Below are 25,606 nucleotides of genomic sequence, written 5' to 3' on the forward strand. Positions count from 1 at the left end.
AGTCGCTCTAAGGGACCCCAGAACATCACTCATGTGTCACTGCACATCACCATACAAGTCTAAGAACCCATTTTTCAGATATGAGAATTCAGCATAATGAGCCAGAGGAGGAGAGCAGGGAAAATAATAACACAGGCATATGACAAAATCAGTGGGTAATTTAATGTGACTGTCAGCATTTCAAAACTTACAGAACAAATGCACCAGGCTCTCTGAAAAGTCATCATAATGAGGTAAGAAAAGAGACAATACTCTTCTGTACTCAGATTTAACTACATTCCAAAATAGTATCTCCTTTCTCCTATCAGCATCACGTCAATACAATCTGGAGTGGGAACTGATGCTCATACACAGCACCAGGCCTTCAGCTTATTTCCATTGCTAACTTTAAATAACAATGCGTGAATGGACAAAATGCCTGGTTCATAGCATCCTCCCTTTCAGCCTCTCCCTTGTCTCAGTTCATTTCCCCGTGGCATGCTTTGTTCTTAAAGCGGTCTTAACCACTCATACATCAAAATATTTAATCAACATTTCTTAGTCAGGAAATAATCCTGCTTTAGACCGATTCAGTGGGACACTCCGCAGTGGATTCAACATAAAAAAGGGTCAGAATGCATTTCCGAGGGTGCTTTAGAAAAATCAATGCTGACATGTTTTTAATGAAAATCAATAGGCGACATTAGATAATGAAACAAACATCCCGCAGCACTGCAGCCGGGCCATTTAGGCAATCGGCTTCGGCAGCGAGCCGAGCGCTTGGGCGTGCAAGCAACGCGGCCTTAAATAAACTACTTTTTCTTTCCTTTTTAAACGAGAATTTCAAAATCTGCTTCCTGTGAACAATTTCCCCTTCTGCCTGTTCCCTCGGTCCCTCCAGCTCCAAGTAAATCAGCCTGAGGAAGCAGTGTCGTGGCTCCCCTGACAGTGTCCCTGCTTTGGGAGCCACTGACCCGTGCAGCCGCCGCGAATGCTTTGACAAGCTGCGCTGCAGCCCCAGCGGGGGACACAGATCCATTAAAGGCTGGAGTTGTGAAACTCTTTAGAAGAGGCCTGTCCCTTCTCAGAGTAATTAATTCTTTGACTGCCACACTGAGACGCAATGAATGAACACATACTCTGAGGAGTAACAACTATGCTAATGTGGAGAAGCCGTGCGGACAAAGAATACAAGCGCTCACTTGAATTGGGTGAGACTCTCTATACGCAAACTTACCGTGCCATACACATGCCTGAAAATCAACAGAACTCGGGAGAAACCCACCTCACAGCCCTACAATTACACCAGACCTTAGTTCACACTTGCATATTCCTTGATAACCATCTTTGCACTGGTTTGGGACCTACAAAGCGCAGTCCCAAAGCTTTGGATGCAGGCACAGGCACGGTCTCTCCCGAGCACGAGGATGGGATTGCCCGGCACAGCCACCACGCCACCAAAAATGAGCTGGCTGAGGAGCACTGCTTGGGGGAGCACTGCAGAACACAAGCGTTCTCACAGGCTCTTCCCGCAGGGAAGGAGGAATTCCACCCACTCGGGCTCTGTGCATTTAATCAGGATTTGAGTAAGTCATCCTCCATGCCAAACAGCCCCTGAAGTCCGTCAGTGTCTTCCAGGGTCTGACTCTACCTGTGCCAAACCGTGTGTTCTGTCTGCAAGATTTCAAACCACAGTTCAAATGAAAAAAAAAAAAAACCCACGTTGCAGCAGAAAATCATCCGAGAAAAAGGAATAAAACAACTAACAACCCACATGCAAAAGTCACTGATAAGAATGGAGAAACAAGGGCTCATTATTAAATGACACTAATAAACTGATGGCTGCAAGAATAAAACTTTCCACCTCGAGACACAAGCAAACCCTTATCTCCGTTCTGTGTGACTCACAGCTTCATAAAAACAGAAAACAAAACGGAAACATAAACAGCTGAAACATAACTGAAATAGAAACAGTTCTAGTCAGTTCCACTGCTTTAAATCCCACTGTTCCAAAACTAACAAGGAAACAAACAAACAAACAATTCCCTCTGTGGTTTGAAACAGTCACGCTTTCCAGGAAAGCTGGCAGACTGAGCAAAGCCAAGCACAAGCGGAGGAAGCGTTGCAGGTTTCAATGAGACCTTGCAATATCTGAGGGCACATCTGGAACAAAAGCCTACCCATGGAGTCAACAAGACGACGGCAAGATTCATTACAAAGTCAGACATGGTGTTTTGGCTCCTGGCTGGACAGAAGGCTGTAACATTAACACATGGTTCATTACAGCAGAATTAGAGCCTGGTTATTCAGGGCTGCAGAAATTAGGGATGGTACACATCAAACGTATTTTCCCAGGAAAACACAGGGCCTCCAGTCCAGCCCTAGAAAATCACTAATTATGGTGCAGAACCTATTTACACTCACAGAATACAACTTCTGTTTGGCAGTTCTTTGTCTTGATTTTTTCCACTGCAAAGGATTTCAAAGCTATCTTCCTGACAAGAAACAACTGAATATTTTTTCGTATTACAGCAGAAATCTGAACAGAATCAAGATATAAAACTACGGAGTAATAGGAATGAATTTAATATTTTCTCTTAGCAAGCATACAATGATGTTTTATTAGCAGGATAAATTACTTTACACCTCATAAGCAAGGGCTGCTACCTTGAATTACTATTGCAATTCAGACAGTTACACGTAATCAATCAAAGAAGATTTTAAGTCATTGCTATTTAATGGCTAATTCCTCAAAAAACAAAATAGCTGAGCTCGTGCAATTAGCCTCCTATAGAATGGAAGTAAAGAAGATGTCATAAAATAAGTAAATGAAAGTAAAGCAATCCAAAGATCTTGGGGGGGGAAGGGAAGCTTCAAGTATTAATAGAACACTGTTAAAATACTTCTAATGAGTATAATATTCTATATTGATTTCTACTGAAACCCTTCTGGTAAAATATGCTTTTCAGTATAATGAAGCATGCTGCAATCTCATTTTGCAAGTTAGCATGCATTTGAAGAGTTTTTACTGAAAATAGGTTCAAGTCACCAGAACTGGAGAACATAACTCTGTGAATGTTTCCATTTTCTTAACCACTATCTATAGCAAATTACAATATTTAAATACCAGCACTGAAAAAAGGCTTCTTCCACTTAGAAATACATGTAAAATACCCAGCTTTAAAGCATCTTCCTTATTAACAATCTTTCTACAACATCACAATCTCAATTGGTGTAAGTCAAAGGGCTTCTGCAATAGTAACAGAGATTCCATATTTCTTTGCTCCAGCTAAACTTTTGTGGCATTTTAATTATACCCAGATTTTAGAGAAGATACAGATAAGTGAGGCAGCGTCTCAATCTTTCGTTCTCCATTTCCTTCTGAAAAGAAATAAATCAGGTTTTTGATGCTGCTAAGAACCCAGTTTGCAATTCCTTTTCCAGTGAGCTCATAAGCTCATTTCTGAACTTGCAAATTCCCACCCAGCTCCTCCTGCCTGTAAAGTGAGCTGGCCTGGCTGCTCACTGACAAAAGCAGGATAAAAAGTGTTAAGGGATACAAATCCAGGTGTTTCCATGAGCCACACGTGAAAGCAACACTTGTCTTTCGGCCCATGAGCCTTTAAAGGAGCTGAGAAGGGGACAATTGATGAGGGATAGCTGAAGTATAGAAAATGATATGAAAAAGCAATATGGGAAGAACTGGGAAGTGGACTCAAAACCAACACAGCACTGTCTAAAATCTTCCAGAGCGAGCCACAGAGAGGTATGAACATGCACTGGGGACGAAGAAATACGCTGCCAGGTGTTTATAACGTGAAATGACATGCTCATGAAAAATACCAGTTATTACACTTGTTTCTCTTCTCCATGGGCTGCTTCAGCAGCCACTCGCTCAGCTCTCTTCTCTAAACTTGCTAAACTAATGTGATTAGCCCAATGAATCCCCAGAAGCAGCTAGCACATTTTCTAAGTGGCTGGCTGGCCACTGGCAAGGCGCTGCCTCAGCTGGATGGATGGCTGCCTCTCCCCAGAGGACAGCAATGAACGGCTTCAGAGCCCTCCTTCCTTCCCCTGGCAATCTGTCAGCGAGCTGAAAGCAACCTTCCCATTCCTCATCCTCACAGACCAGGGCATCAGTGAGCACACAAACCCGAGGGAACCTCCCCACCACTTCCCAGCACACAAACGTGTACACACCAAGTGTGAGGCAGTTCAGCAAAATACTTTCACAAATATATTTACACACACACACTTTTTTTTCTTTGCAGGGAGGGAATAGTAAGGAACACAGTTTGAGTATTTTAAGCATAAAGAAGTGCCAAAGCAAACAGCTGTATGAATGTACTGTTTCTCTGACATGCTGCATCTTGATTATTGCAGGGGTAAAATGAAGCCCCATCCTCTTATAAAAAGAAAAGGATAATGCCTTCTATAGCCAAATTACCCACTCCAATGCCACACTGACAGAATGCTCAATTTTCAGCTTAGGTTTTCCTTTATTTTCAAGTACCAGGTGGGGAACAGCCAGATTACAATAAATCTTACTCCAAAGCATCCGCTCAATCTAGCTCCTCACCCATGGGCCCAAGTGTCATTCTGGCCCTGGGATCCAGGATTCCTGAGGTCAGACCCCCCCCTTAGAGCTCACAGCCTTCCACTATCAACCCCAAAGCTCTACAGACTCCTCATCAGCTTCTCAAGCTTTACCACTTGCCACCTTGGTGACAAATTCCAAGTGACTTTACTAAGCAGCAGCAAATATTTCATTGCACAAGAACAATAAAAAAAAAGAACTTGGGCAGAGGAGAGGGAGAAGTCTTTAAAGATTTTCCCTCTTCCCTCCTTCTCCTGAATAACAAGTCCATTTCATAAAAGATCAAGAGGGACCTTCTATGCCAATCTGTACTATCGAAAGCATAATGAAGAAGTCAGTCACTTCCTCAGTTACTGTGAGGGAACGTAAGTGAATTCCACAAAGGAACAACTGAAAGCAATCAGATTCACTTTCTGCACAGCTGGGAGAAAAGCAATGCTCTTACTTAAGTAAAAAAGGATTAAAAACCAACTTAAATTTGCTTTCTTCAGAACCATCAATCCGTTTGAATGAAGAGAGCTCACCTTTCAACTACAAATTGGCAGAAGTAGTGAATCACCACAGCAAATGCTGTGCCCTTCAAGGCTATAATAAAAAAGTCCTCGAGGCTTTTTTCCAGGGGTAGAACTCCCTCTACATCTTGAACAATCAACATCCTCCTTTATCCACTGTACACCAGTGCCCTTGTTTGCTTGCTGTGGCTGGCAGAGGTCACCACGAAGCACATGGCTAATGAGAGGCTCAGTTCATAACCTGTCTCAGGGCTACAGTTATTAGATTACTTTTCTTGCAAAGTGACATTTGAGATACTCCTCCCAGAGAACACAGCACACATCAGCTCCACAGCTGAATGGGTCTGAGCAGCCCATTCTGGGTGAAAGCACCTCCACACCGAGTATGCCCAACAAAGAGTCCTTCTAAACAATTCCAGGAGTGCTCCTGTAAGGGCTTTGCTGGACTCTGCAGTTTGGAGAGAGCTGGAGAGTCAGTCTCTAACTCACACGTCCAAACCTAGCAGGATACAAGGCCACAGCAGGAAAACACCCATCGGGAAAGGCTGCCGGGGGGGGGGGGAAAGGCAAAAGCTGCCCTGTTTGGCTACTGCTAATGCAATTAGCCTGAGGCAATTCACACAACTGCCTCAGCGCCCCGGGCACCCAGAGAAAGGGCCGGTAAGGAAAATACATGTACTGATCAACTCAGCAACCCTCACTGGCAATGACTGATACCCTGTTTGGGCTGGCAGGATTTGCCAGCCGTGCCCACCAGTCCAGCCCTGCCAGCACGCTGGGGTACCCCACCACACAGTAATGGTGCTGCAAACCAAGGAATACACACTTCCCTTAGGACTGCATCACTGCACACTCCTTCAGGCATAAACTTCTGAGAGGGGAGCTGAAGAGCAGCGGAATAACCAGAACCCACCTAGCAAAGAAAATCCACAGCTTAGCTACACTGTGAAATGCCCTAATGAAATATTCCAAGGGAACAGAGCGGATCAAGTCAGTCCTCCCCCCCCCGAATTCTGCCTTCACTAACACACAATACCGATGGGAGTGTAAAAAGTGAATCCCAGGCTGAGTGAGCTTCTCACCTTGATTGAATGAACAGTTCCTAGTTACAGCATTGTCACAGATGGCAAATGGGATCAGGAGGAGAACGGCGTTCAGCAGTCATTTCTAAAGACAGGGAATGATGTCCTGCACACCACTAGGATGCACTCCTCCCACATGCACGCTGCCTTCCCCCACTCCCATGTACCTGGCAGGATTCCATAGCTGCTCACCAACTGCTGCAAGAGAGAATACCAACTCTGTGCCATCTGAGTGGGGGAGAGGTGAAAAAGGCAAGGGAGATGCAGAATTACTTTTTCATTCAAATGTGAAAATCCAGAGATATGCATGGGTACAAGGAAGGGCAGAATAAAGCCTTAAATATTTAGTCTTTGAAGCTTTCACACTAATCACTTAAGCCAACACAACATCTTAAAAATCTACGGAATTATCCAAAGCCTTTCTGTTAAGCCAGTTCTAAGGATACAATCAGTTCCTCTCCCGCCCTGACATCACACAAAGCGACTGAGGCAGCAGTTAATAAATCTAAGCCCCTGTGACAGATTTCATCTTCCACAGGGAAAAAAAGCTACAGAGGAAACCGAAAAATAAAAGAGGATCTGAGGAAAAAAAATCTATTCATTGATCAGGAGAAGGAGAATGCTAAATTCAGCTGGCAAACAGCAGCCTGGCAAAGGAGCCATCGAGACCACTTCCGAGTGTGCTGGCACAGCTTTGTCCTGGGTCGGATCAGCGAACCCCGGCAGAGGAGCTGCATGTTTTAAATGCACCCATCCAGCCCTGCAGAAGTCAGAGCCAGTTTTTTGGTGCATTCAAAAGAGCACTCTCCCTGCAAATCCAGGTTCACATCCCGAAATTCCTCAATGCCAAAAGTGTGTCAAATGACCAGCTCCTCTGGAATTGGCATTTTGTAGGGGAGAAATCCTCACCTGCCACAGTAGAGCCTGTCTCACAAAGGGAGAGGTGGTCACTTTCTTTTCACTGATCTCTGCAAAACAATTTACAGGAAACCCACATCTTAAAAAAAGAAAATACTTCAAAGCCATAAAATTAAAGCAGCCTTTCTCCTATGCTACAGAGGATTATACACAAACTCAAGCACAGACTTGCTGAGGGGTGGAAGGGGTTAAAATCTGTGGAGAATGAGAGAAAGAGGCTAAAAAGCAGTTAATGTTGAAAACACTAATTTCAGTCCATTTGTGCATTCAGAGGCATTCCGGTTTGAATTTCTTCAGTGAAACCAGATGTCTCCAGCAATCATCAGAATGCACAGACTACATCATGATCAGCTTGTCCTGGGCACAAGCTCCAGCACATCTAAAGAAACTGGGGACTCTCAGAGAGGAAGCAGCTAAATGCAATAACCTGGTGATTGCTCAGAAACACAGCTCTCGGCGCTGGAATTGGGAGGGGGATGGAAAAGGACAACAGCAGTGATGAATCCTGAGCAGTGTCTGAGTCTGAACACAACTGTGAAAAAAGCACATCATCAAGAGACAAAAAGCTTCCCAGGGAATTAATGTATCTGGTTGCTCTGTCATTGCATATAATCAAATAGATGTTATAATAGTGAGACAGCCCGTTACAGAGACAGCTGTAATAATTAGAGCTTTAACAAGCTCCAACACAAAACTCTGCAACATGGCAGTGTCATGATCATCTTCACTCTCAAGCTGTCCAACTGAGAAGAGAGGTTGTGCTTTTATTAGCTTATATTAGCACACCACTTATCTAGTTTCTAAAAGCAGAATTAAAACCTTCTGCCATGTGCTGACACCTGGCTGCTGTCCAAGCTCGTACTTCATTTAGCATTATCACTGAAAAATGGGAGGCTTAGGCAAGACTGGAGGGAGCTGAGAAGACAGACGGCTGCCCATTACTGTCAGCTCATTTCATGTGCTCACTTCTCCAGCCTTCAGGAGACAGGGATCTGCCAGAAATCACAGCGAGGAAAATTAAGTTTACTGAATTCACCAGTTCAGGCTATTGGATCCCTCTTTTTGCCCCCAAGAGCTTGTCCCAGCATCAATTCAGAACAAACAGCTGGGATGGAGACGCAACCTCAGCGAGGAATTTTCTGTGCCTGACACACAGTTTGTGCAAAACCACCATCCCTACTGGTGTATTCCCTGACTTCAGGAAACAAGATGAGCACTTTCTGGAAATGGGAGCCCAACACATCAGCTTTGCATACAGTTTCTAACACCATTTCCCACAGATGACTCCTGCACCACTGCTCCAATGCTATTCCTAGCACAGAGAATTCTCCAGCTCAGTCCCAGGTCCATGCAGTGACACGATGGCCACTGCCCACTCCTGGCTGGGCTGAGTGCACTCCAATAGCCCTGGTTTTTTAACCACATCATACCTGCTCCATTATTAAATCCCCTTTTCCCTATATTCCCAAGAACATGGGGATATAGTGGTAGAACAAAGTTGTAGAAGAGTTACCTTTTAATTACTTTGTGAGTCTCCAGCTGCTCTATTCTTCCATTCCAGAAGTTCCCTGAACCTTGCCAGAGCAGCAGTGTTTTACATACAAAGCCCAGGTAGATGACAAATACGAATATGGCAATTTGCTCATCGAGTTGAATACATAATCATTAGAAAAGTAATGAACGAAGAACACAGCAGGCCAGGAAAAAGAAGATTGAGCAGGCAGGGTCGTGTATTTCAGTGAAGTTTCCTACCTGTTTATTAATTAATTGAGACAGCTTCTCAGAAACCTTATAGCAACAGGGGTTCCCATTTATTCCAGGTGAGCACAGTTTAACTGCTGAAGATCTCTACCTGGGAGGAAGTGGTTTTGATGTCAAGGGGGAAAAAAAAAAAAAAAAGGAAATTTAAAAGTTTGAAGGGAGAAAAAAGTTAAGAAAAACAGCACCATCATCTGTTATAAACAAATAATGGTCCTGCAGCAGGGGGAGGAAATCTCTCCCCCTTCTCAGCTCTCAGTTATCTGAGCTGCTGGATAAAACTCCACAAAGCCATCACTGCAGTGACCATTCCCATAGCCTCGGACACTCAGAGCAGGACCTACAGAGTACGCCCACCCCGACACCTCTTTCCATCAGGAATGCCCTTCATGGAGAAAGGAAAGATAATAATAGCCAGGACTTATGGTTTATCATTCTTCTGACAGTCAGAAAGTAAGCCTGAAGTGAACTCCTTTCATCCCTTCCCACCCTTTCTCTCTGGCTCTGTCTGATGCATGGGGGTAATTAAAGTATTTTACTGCCTGACTGACAGCCCAGTGCCCCACGAGCCACAGGCTAGTAAAGGGCATGCATATTCCACAAGGAATGTAAACACAGCCATGGCAAAATAGTCAGCAGTCACCTACATCAGCATTCCTAAAAATCAAGGAACACTCTGCAGAACTTCCTTTCCCTCCCTCCATTGATTTTTATATTAAAAATCAGACCCAGTCTCAAGTGAACAAAGATAAGAGCATGAACGTTCTTATTTTGCTCCGAGCATTCAATTTGCTAACGCATTTTAGCTAAAATTCCTGCTTAGTCACGCCTGACACAATCTAGTCTTTTAGGCAAACATTCCCTCCATTCTGTGTGCTGTGGCTGCCAGCCAGCTTTCAGTAGATGCACCCAGGGTTTTTCTGCTGGTGCCCAAGCACAGCGAGATCTCTCGGACCTGCTCTCACACAGCACTGCCACCCCTGCATACGCTCTCCATTTATAAACAAAGCATATGCACATTTATGTATGGGCAGGTCCAAATAGTGCACATTCATTTTAGAGATATCAAACAGAAAAACTTCTGAGTCAGGTTATACACAGGAAATAACTGTATGTCCTGAAACGAATAAAGCTTTCTGCAAGCAGCCAAAGGACATTATTCTTCACCCTGGAATTAAAGCTTTGTTGTAGGTGGATTTAAATGAAAGGCTTTGTCTCTATGGAAGAATGTCAATAGAAAAAAATCATAATTTGTTAAACAAAACACAAACCCAAACAACTTCCAAGGCTCCTACACAAGGAAAGCGAAAAAGGACAGACCCAAAGCTTCTGATTAGAAGTCAGGCTCTGAAATTCTGTCACTGAACACACTGTTCAGCTGCACTTCCTTCTCAGCTGACTTCCTTAAAGTCCAGTGAGTTTTGTTTAAGATCCCAGACAAGATTTTTACCAAACAAAAGGACAAAAGATGCCCAGTGTTTTGGCCAGCTACCTGACCACCATTCTCACTGCTGGGTCCTGCCTAACTCGGCTGCCCACAGCTTTGAAATTCAGGGCAGGAATCTGCTAAAGAAAAGTGCAGAAAGAAAGAAAAGAGGAAATGAAGTTTTTCCCTGTTACCTGCACTAGTGCTCTTTGGATGGTGGTGGCAAAGCAGCTTCCAAACACTCTGCCATAGGGGCAGTGGGAGCTGGCACACAAAGGCAGAAAGGGAAACCAGCCCAACTCACAAGCAGCTCTTACCAATGCTGAGGTGAAACTCTTCTTCTCTGGCAGGGAGAAGGGAATTCCACTGGAGTCAACAAAGGCTGGGAAAGAAATTCTCTGCCCCTCAGGCCACCAGGAACCTCTGCTGCTGCTGGTACAACGCAGCCATGCCCTGTCCTTCCCAACACTTGGGAAAAGCATTAGATCTCCCTTCTCTTCCTGAGCTATTCTTAGGTTTCTTGTGCCTGAAGCTGAGAGAAGATCGAGTTTCCTCAAGTTGAAAGCGCACTCAGAATGTCTCTGAACATTCAAATTCTTCTTTTTCTCTTCTAATAGCAGCAAGTCTTCTCTTCAATTGTGCCTGCTCAAGGTTTTTCCAGAAATGCAGGAGAACAGAGCCTTCTCTGGAAACTGTTAACTGTCCCCCAAAATATCATTTCTGAGTGATTTTTTTAAGATAGTTGGTCTGTTGCCTCAGCTCTAATTACATTTCTCATGTCAATTAATTAAAACCATGCTAAATGAAATGCCAGTTTTTATTTAAAGTTTAAGGGGGGAAAAAAATCATGGGATACAATTAGATGTTACCAGACGTGATCTCAGCAGGTTTTCAATTATTCTATGTATAATACGTCCCTAATTCAATACAAAGCTGTAATTAAGAATGTAATTAACTTGTGGCATTCTACTGATGTCATACACCACAAGAACACATAATAGTGCAGAATCCTTAATGGATTGGTCTGTTTCATTGGGGATGAACTAGGCACATAAAAATAATTTATTATGGGAGCTTGGCCAACATAATGGCCACATGCAAAAAACAAAGCATAAAACCAACTCTGTCTTGTCAAGGACCATCTGGCCAGAACCCAAATCTGCACCTGCTACCTGTGGTGTGGAATTGGTGCTTTACCTTCAGAGCCAAGGGAGAGCTGCCCGGCTGTGTGTGCAGAGCTTGCAGAGAGAGCCCAGGGGTTGGTGAGGAGCACAGGAGCTCAGCCAGGTCCCTGCTGCAGCCTGGCCTGGGCAGCCTCTGCGAGCAGCAGCAGCAATGGGAGCTGCCTGGTGCTGTTTGGGGATGGACAGAGCTGTTCCCTGGGCACATCAGCTCCCAGACCTGAACGGAGCAGAGCTCCTGGGCTCGCTGGCTGCATTAAAAACCTCCATTTCCGTCTGGGTTTTATCCCACACTGCAGTGCATCCAATCAATCTCTGTGCTATCACACCACTTCAGCTCAGGAGAAACCCTCCAGGTCACTTCTGCTTATTAAAGGAAGGCTTCTGAAAGGCAGACTGCTCTGCTGTGCTGTCTAAATCAAAGATTTCTGTTCTCAGTTACAATTATTTGAACACCACTATTTCCTTAGGTTTTTTTAATATATGACATTTAAGGGAGGAAAAAGAGAGAATAAGGTACATTTCCTGAGGAAACCAAAACAGGTCCCAGAAGAAAGCCCTCAGAACTACAAATAACTGATCTCTGTTCACACAGTGAAATAAAAGAACCTACAAAATATTTATTTTTCTTTCAAGTAAGCCCTCTTGCAAGAAGGATAGGAGGATAAAAGCTTGATTTATCAGCTAAAGAATCTCCTGCACTATAGTTCAGTGGTGATGTGTCAGTAAACAGATGAAAATATCATCAGGTAAGGCACTGATGGGCACTCTAGGAAGCATCAAGGAACTCCAGAGCCATTGAATAGACTTCCATAAGACTTTATAAGAGGACACTCCTGTTTTTCTTTCTCTCTTAACATTTAGTATTTCCCTTTTTTAAAAATAAATTAATTAATGGAGTGTCTTGAGCCTATTTCTGCTACTTGCTGAAGGAAATTACCACTCTGACATTCAAATAAAGTTCCATTCCGTAAGGAACTTCATACAACAGACAAAGTAACTCTCAAAGTGTTAACCACTACATTCTGTAAGTAGATTTTCTCAGCCTCCCTGTCAATAGCTTAATTAGCAGGAATATTTATAAAGATCTTAAAGGAAGTCTGACTTTTGTTGTTGAAGCCTAGAAAAAAAATTAAATTCAAACCTAAAAACTGCATCACATTAAAAACTGGGGGAGGTTCTTGGAATATTTTTATCAAATACACAGGTCAGAACCATTCTTGACCTTCACCATGCCCAGCCTTTTCTGCAATGTGTTGAATCCTCATTCCCTGACAGCTGCGAAGAGTTTTTAGTGGATTCCACAGCATCTGAAATCTGGTGGGGAAAAATATATTTCTTCTGCATGCAGTGTGCCACAAGGGAATTGCAGATCCTCTGCCACTGCTCAGAGCCCACACAGCAAGCCAAAGATGGCCACTTGACTGATTTATAGGAAAATGTTGCTTTGAGATTCTTTTTTTCCTGCCCCCTGTTCAGAGACCTGAAGAAGTCAAGAAGCCCCAGGTTCTCCTTCCCATGATCTGTATTGTTGGTAAGTTTTCACGGCGTGCACAGTTCCAAGCTGTTTGCATTTGCGTCCACCACCACCTCCTGCAGGTCTGCCAGGTATCCCAACACCCTTCCACTGAACCCTCCACTGCCATTTCCTTTTGCTCCCTCACAACTTCACTCTCCTGGGCTGAGCTGTCAGCCAGTGAAAGGGAAACACACATCAAAATGTCCTACACCAGGTACACTAATCACCTGAACATCACCAGTATAAAAATGTTCTTGAGCTCATCTTGCCACGGAGATTTTTCTCCTCTAAGCAGTTATCACGTGTACAGACACGTTCAAAAATTACCAGACATAGCTCTTTCAGTTTTCTAAAAATCCCATTCCAATAAACCTGAACCAGATGTTGTCTTTATATATTTTGCTAACGCTATCAGTTTTTAATCAAAATGGAACTGAATTCATGGTCTTAGTTAACAGCAAAGCTCCTTTGAATCACAAGATGTCTCTTTCAGATCAAAGTGGCACAGAAAGAGTCTGAGTTCAAATTTATTCTCGTGTATCCAGGGTCTTTCTTTAGGATTCTTACCCTTTTTCCACAGCTCAAGATGTTGGCACTTCATGAATCAATCTCAAAGGATATTAAAAGCAGCAGGAATAGCCTACAATGAGCCAAAAGGTTCCTTCACAAAAAAAGAATGTTAAGTTTGCCAAGGAAAGCACTAAAAAAGTAATAAGGAAATCCAGACTTAAACTTAATTCATCCCCACATACATATGCATTAAGATACAGCCTTTAATGACAATTTATTTCTTCCAGAGCACTTCTGAGTGAGGCTGACAGAACAGACAGCTGCTCACCATTTCTTTATCATTGTGTTTAACTCCATGCAGTCATTCAAGACACAATATTCAAATGTTGTACTGAATTATGAACATTCTGATAAACTTTTTAGGCAGCTTATCATGATACTGTAGAGCACACTTCAGAAATATTAATACATTTACTTACACAGCCCTTTGCTTGAACAGAATTTTCCATGATTTTAAAAGGCTGAACTGCAGCACAGCAAAATTAGCAGCTACACTCTCAGAAGCACCAGCTAATACAGATGCCTAATTTAGAAAACCTGTGGCCTGATTTTCTGAAGGATTCAGTATCAGTGCAAGTTCTGATCAAATCTCCTGCCTACATTAGGGACAGCTATAAAAAATATCAAAGCATAATAGAAATGTGCCCTTTTTCCCCCCAGCACAGTGCTGTGTAGCAGGAACATGAACAGAATGTAATTCCCCAGAGCATTACTAAACTTCTGTTTATCCTTCTACAATCTTTGCTCCTTCCGTGAGACTCAAGTTAACCTGCAAACTTATCCAGCACATTTGGCTACAGCGAGGGAAGATAAAAGAAGGACTTAGAAAATGGAGTCCTGAGCACCAAGGGCAATTTCTGAGAGGAAATACAAGATGCCTAGAACCAGATATCCTCTGCCTATCTCCCTTCTGTGGCTTGCATTTGGTGCCTAAGAACAAGGTTGTGGTCTTTGAAGGGCTGCTAAAAATGTGTTCTAGGATGCTGCCACCAACACTGAGCATGAAAAACAGCATCAGCTACATCATTCACAAAAATGCCAGAGTTTCTGTCAGATCCCCCAGTTAAACCCACGCCGAGCCCGTTCCATCCACACACCTTCCAGCCTCTGCAACAAACGGAGCCCACAGACAATACAATACCCTCCTTCAGTCCAAAAGCTGGGATTTTTTCCCAGGAAGCTATCCATCCTGTGTGCGAAATGAGACAGCAGGCCCGTGGAGAACCACCTGTTCCTTAACCCCTGGCGTGCCCCAGGGCGCTTCCTCCTCCTTGGCTGGAGGAGACAGCGCAGAGGAGGAGGCACCGAGAGGCTCTGCTGCTCTCTCCCTGCAAACTGGGCCCACCACGGCTCAGAAAGAGCAACAAACCCAGGACAATCCAGATGCAGCTCTGCCATCCCAGAGGCAGCCTGCTCCCCAAAGACAAGACTCTCAGAATAATGCTGCTGCCACCATCGCAATTCCGCATTAAGAGTAGACTAAACCCAATTTTCAGACTTGAAAAGTCTGGCAACTTTGAATAGATTTTTCGTGGAATTAGACCAAAAGCTTCAAAATATTTTCATCCCCCTTTTTATGTGCCTTTTTGTAATGCAGGGACATGTTTGCAGGAGTTATCTGCAGTCATGAATCTTACTTAGTAAAAATGAATGCTAGCATTCATACATCATCATCACTTCAGAAAGAGAGATTAAGGAAAACACCATCTATCTTTGCCTCCAAAAATAAAAATCACAGGATTTAACCCAACTAGTGCTGCTCTTGGAAATTATTGTAGCTGGCTAGAACTCAGGATTCTCTAGCTGCCTTTGTTCTCAGAAACAACTGAACCACTTCACAGAGACTTTTCCAAAATCAGTCAGAAAACATGCAGCATGAAAAACCTCAGTTAAAACTGCTACAAGCTTGACAAAGTCCCATTTTAAAAGTATTACAGTGCTAAGTGTTGAACAGTTACTCTAGCTGTGACTTTCTGATCATGGAGATCTGTCACTTTTTAGATAGAAAAATGTGATTAGACTAATTTTTAAACTACCAGTTCAGACCAAAGCCCCCTCAGTTTTACTGCACTTCCCTGACTTCTTTTTCAACGTAACACCTATCCACTAGGAAATATCACATATGCAATGAATTAGACCACAGTCCTTTCATCTCCAACTGCTTTGAAATGTCACTTAGTAAACCCAGTAGAGTTTGTTTTCCCAACGAAAAGATTTCTCCACTAAACCTTCACATTGTGAATGTGCCATGTGGTTTGCATTTTCTGTTCTTCAAAATAGTTTCCAAAAAGCTCACACTGTTTAATTTCATTTTCAGTTAAGAGGAGCTAAAACCTGAAATGTGGTGAGACAAATTAAAAATTATAAAGGGGAGTGGGGTGTGGGAGGGTGTATAATCACCCTGTACTTACGTAAAGTGCTATTTACACTTGTGAAATTTTAGTACAGAAAATGTCAATATAAATCCAAATGTATTTCTTCAATAACAAATGGAAATTTAACAAAACCAGAGGACGGCAACTCCCAACTGTCTTTCCAAGAAGGTGGAATGTTGGATAACCAAATGCACAAAACAGAGCACATGTAACAGAAAGGGCAGCTTTTCACCCACTTTTGATGCCCAGAAATACTAACTTACTTGCCCAACACTTTGCTGATGGAAGAAGAAAGATCCTTTTGGAGTCAAAACATTACATCAGCGTAAATTATCCTCTGGACACATTCCTTTCTCTTCTGTGATCATTGGAGCAGAGAGTAATTTGGGATCTTAACTTTAAGTAGAAGTCTGAGCAAATGGGATGAATTCCCAAAAAGTGCTGACCACTTAGCAGGAGCTACAGGCCCACGTGCTCCCTGAAAGGTAACTGGGTTGAATTAAGCTCACCTGTGATTACAATGCTCTCATTATCAACACCTGTGTAAAGGGAAATTGTTCCCACCACTGTCCAAGATACACGAAACACTTTCAGCTGCAGCCCAGAGAGTGAACCCCCTCCCTCTGAAGCAGGTATCTGCATTTGATAAGACAAATGACCCTCCTGAACAAAGGCCATTAACCTGATCACCAGTAACAATAACTGGAGCCATTATATTGACATCCAAAATTGAGTATTAAGCCCTAATTACCAGTAAGAACCAGAACACCCAAACCCTATAGTCCACAATGAAAATACTGTGCTTTCTTTCCACCCTCCCTGTGTATCACTCCTCTGTATCAGCTGGAAAGAACACTGACATTCAGGAGTTCTCAGCAGTACATGAAGGCAGGAACCAGCACATGAACTATTATTTGAAAAAGTCATAGATGAAATGGGTAACTGCTGTGCTGATAAAACTCCAGACCAAAATTCCACCAAAACTGAGCTTCTCTCTGTGTCCAGAACTGTGCAAGGCTACTGCATGACACAGGGCAGAGTAAGGAAATTTTTATTTCTTTAGAGGTGAAAACTAAATAAGTAATCAAGGATAAATACATTTAAAATGCCTCTACTTGTAACAGCCAAATAATTTGGATTAAATGTACTTTAATAAGCTGAACAAATGGACTCAAATGAATTGTTTCAAACATCCTCCCATGAAGGATACTGAAATAGTTCTCTTTGAACTGCACCTATCACTTATAAAGAGAGTAATTATCAGGAAAAGAGAGAAATTTCCAAAATCACTTCAGCTCTAGCAGTGCCAAATTATACCTGGCATCCTGAACTAGCTCCCCTCTTCCAACAAAGGAATATATAAATGCTGGGGGGGGGGGGGGAATTCATCATAAACTATTCTCTGTCTGTGAATAACACCATCAATGTCTGACACATCAAATCCACTCCTCTTCATTGGAAGGGAAACTGCATAGAAAACAAGGGGGGCTGAAGACACTTGAGCAAGCAGCCATGACTCGTTAGATAAATAAACTCTGTCAGCCAATAGCTTATGCCAGTGTCTTGGCAGTTCTTCAGGTACAGGTTCTAGCACTAAAATCTAATCTTTGATTTTAGAAGAGTACACAGTCCTAAAATAATGAACGAGGAAAAGTCAAGAGAAACTAATAAGCCCTGGTGACCCACAGCTTCAATCTGACACACCCTTATTAAAGCAGAAACAAAGGGAGGCAGTGCAAGAACCACAAAGTACAAAAAAGGTCAGAACATTCCCGAAGTCTAAATGGGTTTGAAGCACTGTTGATTTGCCCTAGAAAGCTGAGAGATGCATTTCAGGGTCTAGATCAGGATCCAGATTTTAGAGGCACTCAGAACTTGTAGATTCAACTCCAATTCACACATCCCAGCAACTGACAAAGGTGGATCCTCTTCCTGTTCTCAAAACAAAAACAAATCAGTGTAAGTACTGTTCAAAGAAACCATTTGCATTCTGTGACTTTCCTGAGCAATATTGCCTAAAGGCACGATTTCCTTACCTCAAACCAGTTCTGACACTACTGCACTACAGGATCATGTTTAAATGTCATCTGATGATTCCTATTAAAAGTGCTACAGTTTCATCACTGCAGCTAATTTAATTTTAAATGAATTTTCAAAACCAAGACTAAAGTTCAATGGAAGCCTGAAGCTTTGAGGACCTGGGAAGCTTTGAGCCTGAAATACAGCAATATCCAACTTTAATCCATGAAAGAGCCAAGGCTACACACGAATCTCTGGTTCTTTGAATAAGGGTATAATGCAATAAAGACCTTCCAGATGGACCTTGCACCATAGGTGTTTCCACATCTGTCTTTCAAGACCAGTCAGCACCATCCTTTTATCTCCAGACTGCTCATGACACTCCAAAGGAAAAATGAAAATATTCTAATTCCATTATGTCACATACAATTGGAAAAATTCCTTTTACCAGCCTGCTGACCTTCCAAAGCACAACACATCAGCTTATGGAATCAATATGAAAATGTAACTAATGGGCACCTGCAGTGAATTGTTGAGCACTATCATGTGATCCTGATCTTTTATCAGAGCAGGGTTATCCCTTAGCAAAAATGAAACAGCAATAATTCACAGTAGTCCCTGATCTGCTGCAGGTAATAATGTAAAAAGAACTTGCAATTTACCCCAAAGTAGAAAATATTTTTCCTACCCACATTATGGTAACAAAAAGGTAATTAAGTGCTATAGTCAGTCCCATTTTACAGATGAACAAATGAAATCTGACAGGTTACCTCAGCATTCACATTTGCACATACAGCTGGGGAGAGAAGTACAGAAAATAGGGAACACCACTTAGAATTCCTTGCTCTTTCCTTTTCTCACTGTGATGGAATGACAAGGGAGCATGTTCAACACATATACGTGGGGAGAGAGTTCCCTATTTCTGAATTCCTTTAATAGATTTCTTTCTGACATTATCAAGGGTATAATTATGAAAAAGAAAAGCACAAAGGCATTTAATACAGTATGAGCTCAGTAACATCTGTCAAAAAAGACTCCTCCTGAGCACCTATAAAAGATGGAAAATATAGCAATTAGTCACTCTGCCAAATAAAACACAACTTATTATTTTTAATAGTAAAAATAATGCCATCTAAAAGACAAATATTTGAAGATATGTGATGAAGGCACAGCAGGAGAGACACGAGAGACCCAGTCAGGAACCACCACAAGCTCATGCAGTGTCACATCAGCTTTTCCAGGAGGCAGAGGCTTTACACTCAGGTTAGGCACGTGCAGCTCCCCTTGGCTATTGGTGCCAAAGCCCGTCACACACAAACTCACCCAACAAGCACCTCACAGCACAGACACTGGCCAGAAAGCGTGGGGCCTTTTCTAGCTGTACCCACCCATACACTGTATGAGTGGAGTCTAAAGCCCTAATTACAGCTATGCACAAAGAGAAGCATCTTCTCCATCTAAACAGCTCAATACTGGCCACCCGGAGCCACGAAACACCATCAAATTTCACATCCCACCAGAAGAGCAAAGGAGATAAAGAAAGCCTAGATTAAACTCATCATTAAAAATGTGGGAATGCAAGGAATAACAACAGAATGTATACGAGGAAATATGACAAAACTGTAATACAATTTGATTGTCTACAAGGTTTTACATAAATCTGCGGCAAAATTGAAACCCTCATGAGTTTTTAAGATGATAATATTCCTAAGCAGGTATCCACCCTCATTAAGGGGTAGCCAAATTCAATCGCCCTCTTCCCCAATGTTCTGATCAGTGAAAATTACCAGGTATTGAGAAGTCAATACTGTATTACCTTCCCCACAGTAGTTATTTATTCTATTTGCTACTCTTTATTTCGTGCCAGCAGCGGTCATTTGATTCTGCAGTGCAAAGATCAAACGTTCTGGCTCTTTCCGCAGAGATATGAAATTAGAAAGTAAAAAAACACCCCTTCAAGTCGTGCAAAAATGAATCAGATGTAAAAGAATAAAGATGGATAAAGCATAATTACTGTGTCCACCAGCACACCCACAGCACCAACCCAACGACGGCTGGAAATGAGAGCATGGAACCAACGTGCTCCAGCAGCACAGCAAATGCAGGCCACTGGTCAGGATTCAGTCTCCAAACAAGTCTGATGGCATGGTACAGAGACTGACAGGGTAATTCAGCTGCAGACAGCAGGAATTAAATTGGCAGTGAAATCAGAAAGCTGTAGGGCCTGACTCCATGTCCACTGATGGCAAGAGGGAGGTTCCGCCTGGTTACAGCGGGCACTGGAGCAGGGGACACCACAGAAGGTCTGTGCCCACCTGTCCAGCTCTGCTTCTCCTCCATCACTGCTCCAGGAGAGCATCCTGGAGGGACAGAGCATGGACAGCACAAGGATGGCCCCTGCCCACAGCTTTGCCCAGGTCAGACTCCTGCAGAGAACATCTGGAACTGCCAGGAGGGCAGAGCTCACCCTGGCATGGCACATGCCCAGTGCACAGCAATTTTCACAGGTCTCAGCTCTGAGGACACATCAACTCCTTCCCTGTCATAAGCAAAATTATCCTTTCAAATGTTGCTAACTTGACATCCCATCAAATCACCCATGGACTGTTTTCTCAGCAACCCCACAAGTCTCCTCCTGGCATGTTTCATCAGGGTATCAGTGCTTCTCAAACGAGAGGTCAGCAACTATTTTTAAACAAAGGAAAATCCAGAGTTTCTACCCGCTGCCCCCCTCCACAAGCTCTGTTCTTGTAAACCACTGAATTCTTGGCTGAAGTTCTGGAAAAGAAAAAAATTTATTCAATCTGAGGCAGATGCTTGGCACGAAATACTTTAGCTGAAACAGTTAATGGTTGGGGAATTTATAAGAAACTAAAACCAAACTCTCCTAATGGCAACTCTAGTAAGAAGTAGTTCTACCAATCCTGTTTGTAACAATAGCACAAGAAACTCAGGGTTTGGGGTGTTTTTTTTGTTTCTTGTGGGGGTGGTGACGGTGTGTGTTTGGTTGGAGCTCAGTAAAATAATTTTATCTTAAGCACCAAAAAGCACATTCTACCTGCATTAGGAAATGGCAGTATATTTATGTACATTAATACTCGCTTTTATTTGCTCAACACTATACAGAATCAGCAAAATGAGGGGAAAAAACCCACCCAATAGAGAAATAAAAGCTGCATCATTTACTGAGTGCCTCTCATGTTCTCTAACCTCTCAGTGTTTAATATCCTGCAGTGGATATATGATGTAAGCAACTCCCAGAACAAACCCTTTTTTTACTGGAGTGTCCCAGGGACAAATTAAAGCCATACCACTGCAATTGCTGGGCTGCAGGACCCAGCTCAGCCCTGCTGTCCCTCCCCCACCAGGCCCTGACTTCTTGCTTGCTTATTCAAGCGGTAAGTTGATCCCAAGGTGATACAAACTCACCCCTTTTTTTTTAAAAAAAAAAAAAAAAACCAACAACAAAAAACAAACCAAACAACAAAAAGTGTATTTTATGTGCTTTATCTCCCTGAAGCAGTTTCCAGAGGAATTAGAGGCACGCCAGGGTTGGCACAAAAAGAGGGTGGCTCAGTTTGGGAGAGGGCAGAAACCTGGCAGCATCAATTTACATTGGCTCAAGCTGGTAAGGAACAGCAGCCTCAGGCAATACAACTGGTTGGAAAATGGAATTTCACAAGGACAGAAAAGAACACTTTAAAAGTTAACTTTCACTCTTAATCAGAAGGAAAAATTAAATGGTTACATAAAGTTACAGTGCTTTCCAAAAGTCGTTTGGAATGACAAATCTTTTCACAGCAATTAAACAGTTCACTTTTGTACTACCAGTACAATATTACAGAAAAACATTAATAGAATATCTATGCTGTTATCAGTTTTAATCTGAATACATCTATCTGAAGTCAAATGTCCACCAAAAATAGAGCGTCATCTAAGTAAATCTAGGATGCAAGCCCAATTTAAAAAGGAAATTGTTTTGTAAACTATATCAGTTTCAAAAATTATTTTCAAATGAAGAATTGTCCAGTTGAAAAATGGTACCAAGCAAAAAAATGCAGCAGTTACCTAAGTAATACAACATTAGACACAGTGGTGGGGATATTTCAGCATCTGCACCCTGGGACTGCTTGCTGCAGTTAATGAGCAGAATCCAGTGGTCCAAGCCCTCTGCTGCATCAGCATCAGGGGGCATCAGCTTTCCTTTTATTTACTTAAGATTTCCTCTCTGGGCACAGAAAATCTGGTTTTTAAATGTGCTCAGGAAACAATTCAGTCTTTTTTTCCATCCAAAAGAAAAAACTTATTTCAAAGTTGGTTTTGTTTTGGGTTGGGTTTTTTTAATATAAATAAGCAACTTTCCCAAACTTTACCTTCTTAGTTACCTTCAAAGTTTTCATATAAATGTCAAATTCCTACCACTGTTTTGGGGCTCAGTGTTGGCTTCATGGTATTGGAAAGGGCAAGTCACTTACAGCAGGTTGGTGGTCTTAAGAGAGAAATACACAACTAAAAGCACCACACAGAAATTTTGGCAACAGCCATTAATTACAATAAAAATATTTAAAATTTCCCACTGCACTTCTACAAAACTATAGAAACTTTCTAACAAGTGGAGAATATTAAAAATAGGATGTGAGAAGAAATGATTTAACAAAAAACAAAGACGTTTGACCTTACCCATGACACTTGGAATGCCAGTGGATGGCAAAATCAGGTTCAGTTCTTGCAGCAGTGTATAATAGAAGCATCCACTTGAGGGGACTTGTCTGGCTGCTTGCATCTGTCAAGCTGCTAAAACTGCCCAGTTGTAAGAGAAGGCTCTGGATAATGACGGTGGCACTACAATTAGCATGATTTCTGTTATTCAAGCAAAAAAAGTGCCAGAAAAGGCTGTCTCCAAGCACAGAGTTACTGACCCAAGATTGTCAGTGCTGCAATAGTAAGACATTAGCACATTTCTTAAGTGTAGTGGCAAAGAACCACTTAGTCACAACGTACTTCCCTAACAAAAAGTTTATTTAATTGACCAGTGCTGCAAAGCTGCCAGTAATTTTAGTGATGGGGATGACACTTTGTTTATGGAATTCAAGCTCAACGGATTAATATGCTTTAGACTAGCAAGGAAAATAGAAGAGTACACTCACTGGGTCATTTCACTGGATACAGTTGAAAAGAAAAATGGTGACCTGAGGCTGTGTATTGACCCAAAAAAATGTGAACAAATAGATAAAGAGAGAGTATTTCCATTTGCTAACTAAAACACAGGCACTGCTGGACTGAAATTATTTCCAAAGCAAGATGCATCCGCAGGCTTTTACCAGATACCTCTAAGTGAGGAGACTGCAGAAGCTATGAACTTTCAATGCACCATTTGTCCGTCCCTGTTTCAAAGGGGTCACATCTGTCACTAGAGCCTGAGCCAGTCCACAGAACACAAAACAGTACAACTGCTTGAAGAGCTGAACACTGTGAAACTGTTTTGCCAGGGTACTGAGTCTGTAAGGAAGGCTGAATAAAATATAAAGGACTCAGGCCTCTAAGAGCAAGTCAGGACAAGAGCTTGAACTAGACAAAAACAACTTTTCTGACCAGAAAGTTATTGCTAATGACTATGGAGGAGAGACGAGTCAAATTTCAGCCAAATACCTTAAGCTAACACCTTATAGCATCCCAAAATATTGCCTGCACTTGTATCACCAGATATTAAACAAATAAAAAAGTCCCACTGGACAAGGTGGCCAAAGCAGGGTCAAGTGTTTCACCAAAGTGGTAATCACAGGGGATAAGAGACAAAGAAGGAAATGATTGACAAAAGCAGCAAGGCAGTGGTAATCCTGACAGCAGGATTACCAGGTACAACTCCTGCTGACAGCCTTCCTTACATAAATCCACTTCCTCTTCGGAATCAGCTCTCCCTACTGAACAGTCAATGTCTCCTTCAAACTGATGGACAGGTATGATTGGAAGTCACCCACCACATGCATTTGCCTTCCCTAACATCCTCAGTTTACCTTTTTACATCCCTATTAGATGGTTTTCCATTACTGCCCTTACACACCCGTTCTCTCGACTTGGTGCCATTTTACATCTTTTATCATAATATGCTTTTTGTCTCGCTGGGAATGGCTGGGACACATCTAGTGGAGCCTGCCAGATATGAACCACTGCCAAAATCTCAGTGTGGCAGCACAAACTTGCATGCAGCTTATGAGTAAATTAAAGAGTTTACCAAAGCCCTGGAGAAAAGTGGGATTCAACACAAGAAATCTCTGACACCTCTTTAATGGCATGATGGTACCCTGAAGATTTCAGGTTTTAGTTTACTTATTCGTCACTTAACTGTCTTAAATAGATACAACCTTTACCACACTTAGGAACAAAAGGTCTGAGAGATTTACTGCAGGGGGGCATTACCTTGAAAACTCTAACCAGGAAAGTTTGTATTCCAACACTTTTGGCAAATTTGCCATTATTCACAGAGTTTCTGGATATTACTTACAAGCCACCTTTTCAGTAGTGCTGAAGTTCTGCTTTGTCATTAGAGTTTAAAAACACAGAACTAAATCCCAATTCACAGTAAAACCCCATCCCTTCATCCCAATGAACAGAATTTTTCAATACTTACTAATATTTGGCCATTTAAGGAAACCTAACATTGTGCTGTTTAGTACTTGATTTCACACAGATACTTAGTTCTGCATTTCAAGAGCCAGACACACATTTATGCATTAGAAAAGTGATTACAGGGATGATATTTTATATCACACACTCATGCACTTAAAAGCAGGTTCAAACAGCCATTTGTAGTACAACTGCTGGGTGTTTTACTAGGTAAGTACAGTGTCTAATAAACTTTGATCTACTACCAAATATGAAAACAAAGTAAAGTGGAATATTAATAGCACTATCTCCATTTTGAAAGGGTTATATCCAGATGAGAGATTAGCCACTTATAAAAACTCCATGCAGCTATAATTTAACATAATGCAAGTTCCTGCTGTGTTCTTGGCTAGCACTAACGTGATGAAATTGAGAAAAAGGAAATTTAGGAAGTTTTCCGTAACAGTAGGGTATGCCATGCTACTGAACTTTCAAAATAAGACATAAAACCCCCTCACTGCTTGATTAATTTAAAATCAGAATGAAACAATATTCAAAATAAAGAGCCTCCATCAGTGTCCACTGCAGCGTAACTAAAGCAAGGACGTACTGCAGGATTGTGGGATGAAGAAGAGCAGAGCCTGGCAGTGCTGTACCAACCTATGGATGCACAGCTGTGGTTGCATTTGTCTTCACACACTTCTTCTGCACCTAAAATCTTGGTAACTCCGTGTACCATTAACATCTTCTCCCGTTCAACACTTTCTTGCACTTACAGATGCTTGTGTAAACAAATCAGTTCTCTAGCTGTGCATCCTTAAATGCTTTTTTAGGGCTCACTGTACTTGGCAGTTTCTATGAGCCTTGTTCTAGTTCACTGCTAGTAAGAAACTGAAGATTCCCACTTATCTGTACATTGCAAAATGAAGCCAATCTTACATTTGTGCTCACATTTACGCTCTGCCTCAGAAAAGCTACTAAAATAAATAAATAATCTTACTTCAAGCTCATGAATACCTCCTATAGGCTGTAAAGGGGCTTAAGCACATGCATTAGCACTTTGCTGA

General features: G+C 42.2%; 1 protein-coding gene across 2 annotated transcripts in view; it reads right to left on the minus strand.

The window, feature by feature from the left end:
• Positions 1–25,606, minus strand: part of TMEM132C (transmembrane protein 132C) — a gene marked incomplete at both ends in the record, with an annotated part of 190,908 nt that overhangs the window by 162,877 nt on the left and 2,425 nt on the right. The window contains one exon of one of the 2 annotated variants that reach the window (XM_082293693.1): positions 13,540–13,573. The exons of the other annotated variant lie outside the window; for it this stretch is intronic. Coding sequence (XP_082149819.1) covers positions 13,540–13,573 — 34 coding nt within the window. Of the gene's footprint in view, positions 1–13,539; positions 13,574–25,606 lie in introns of those variants that run through there. 2 annotated transcript variants of the gene reach the window in all.

This window comes from Coloeus monedula (genome assembly GCF_965178545.1).
Source record: "Coloeus monedula genome assembly, chromosome: 18".
In the NCBI taxonomy this organism is placed as follows: Eukaryota; Metazoa; Chordata; class Aves; order Passeriformes; family Corvidae; genus Coloeus; species Coloeus monedula.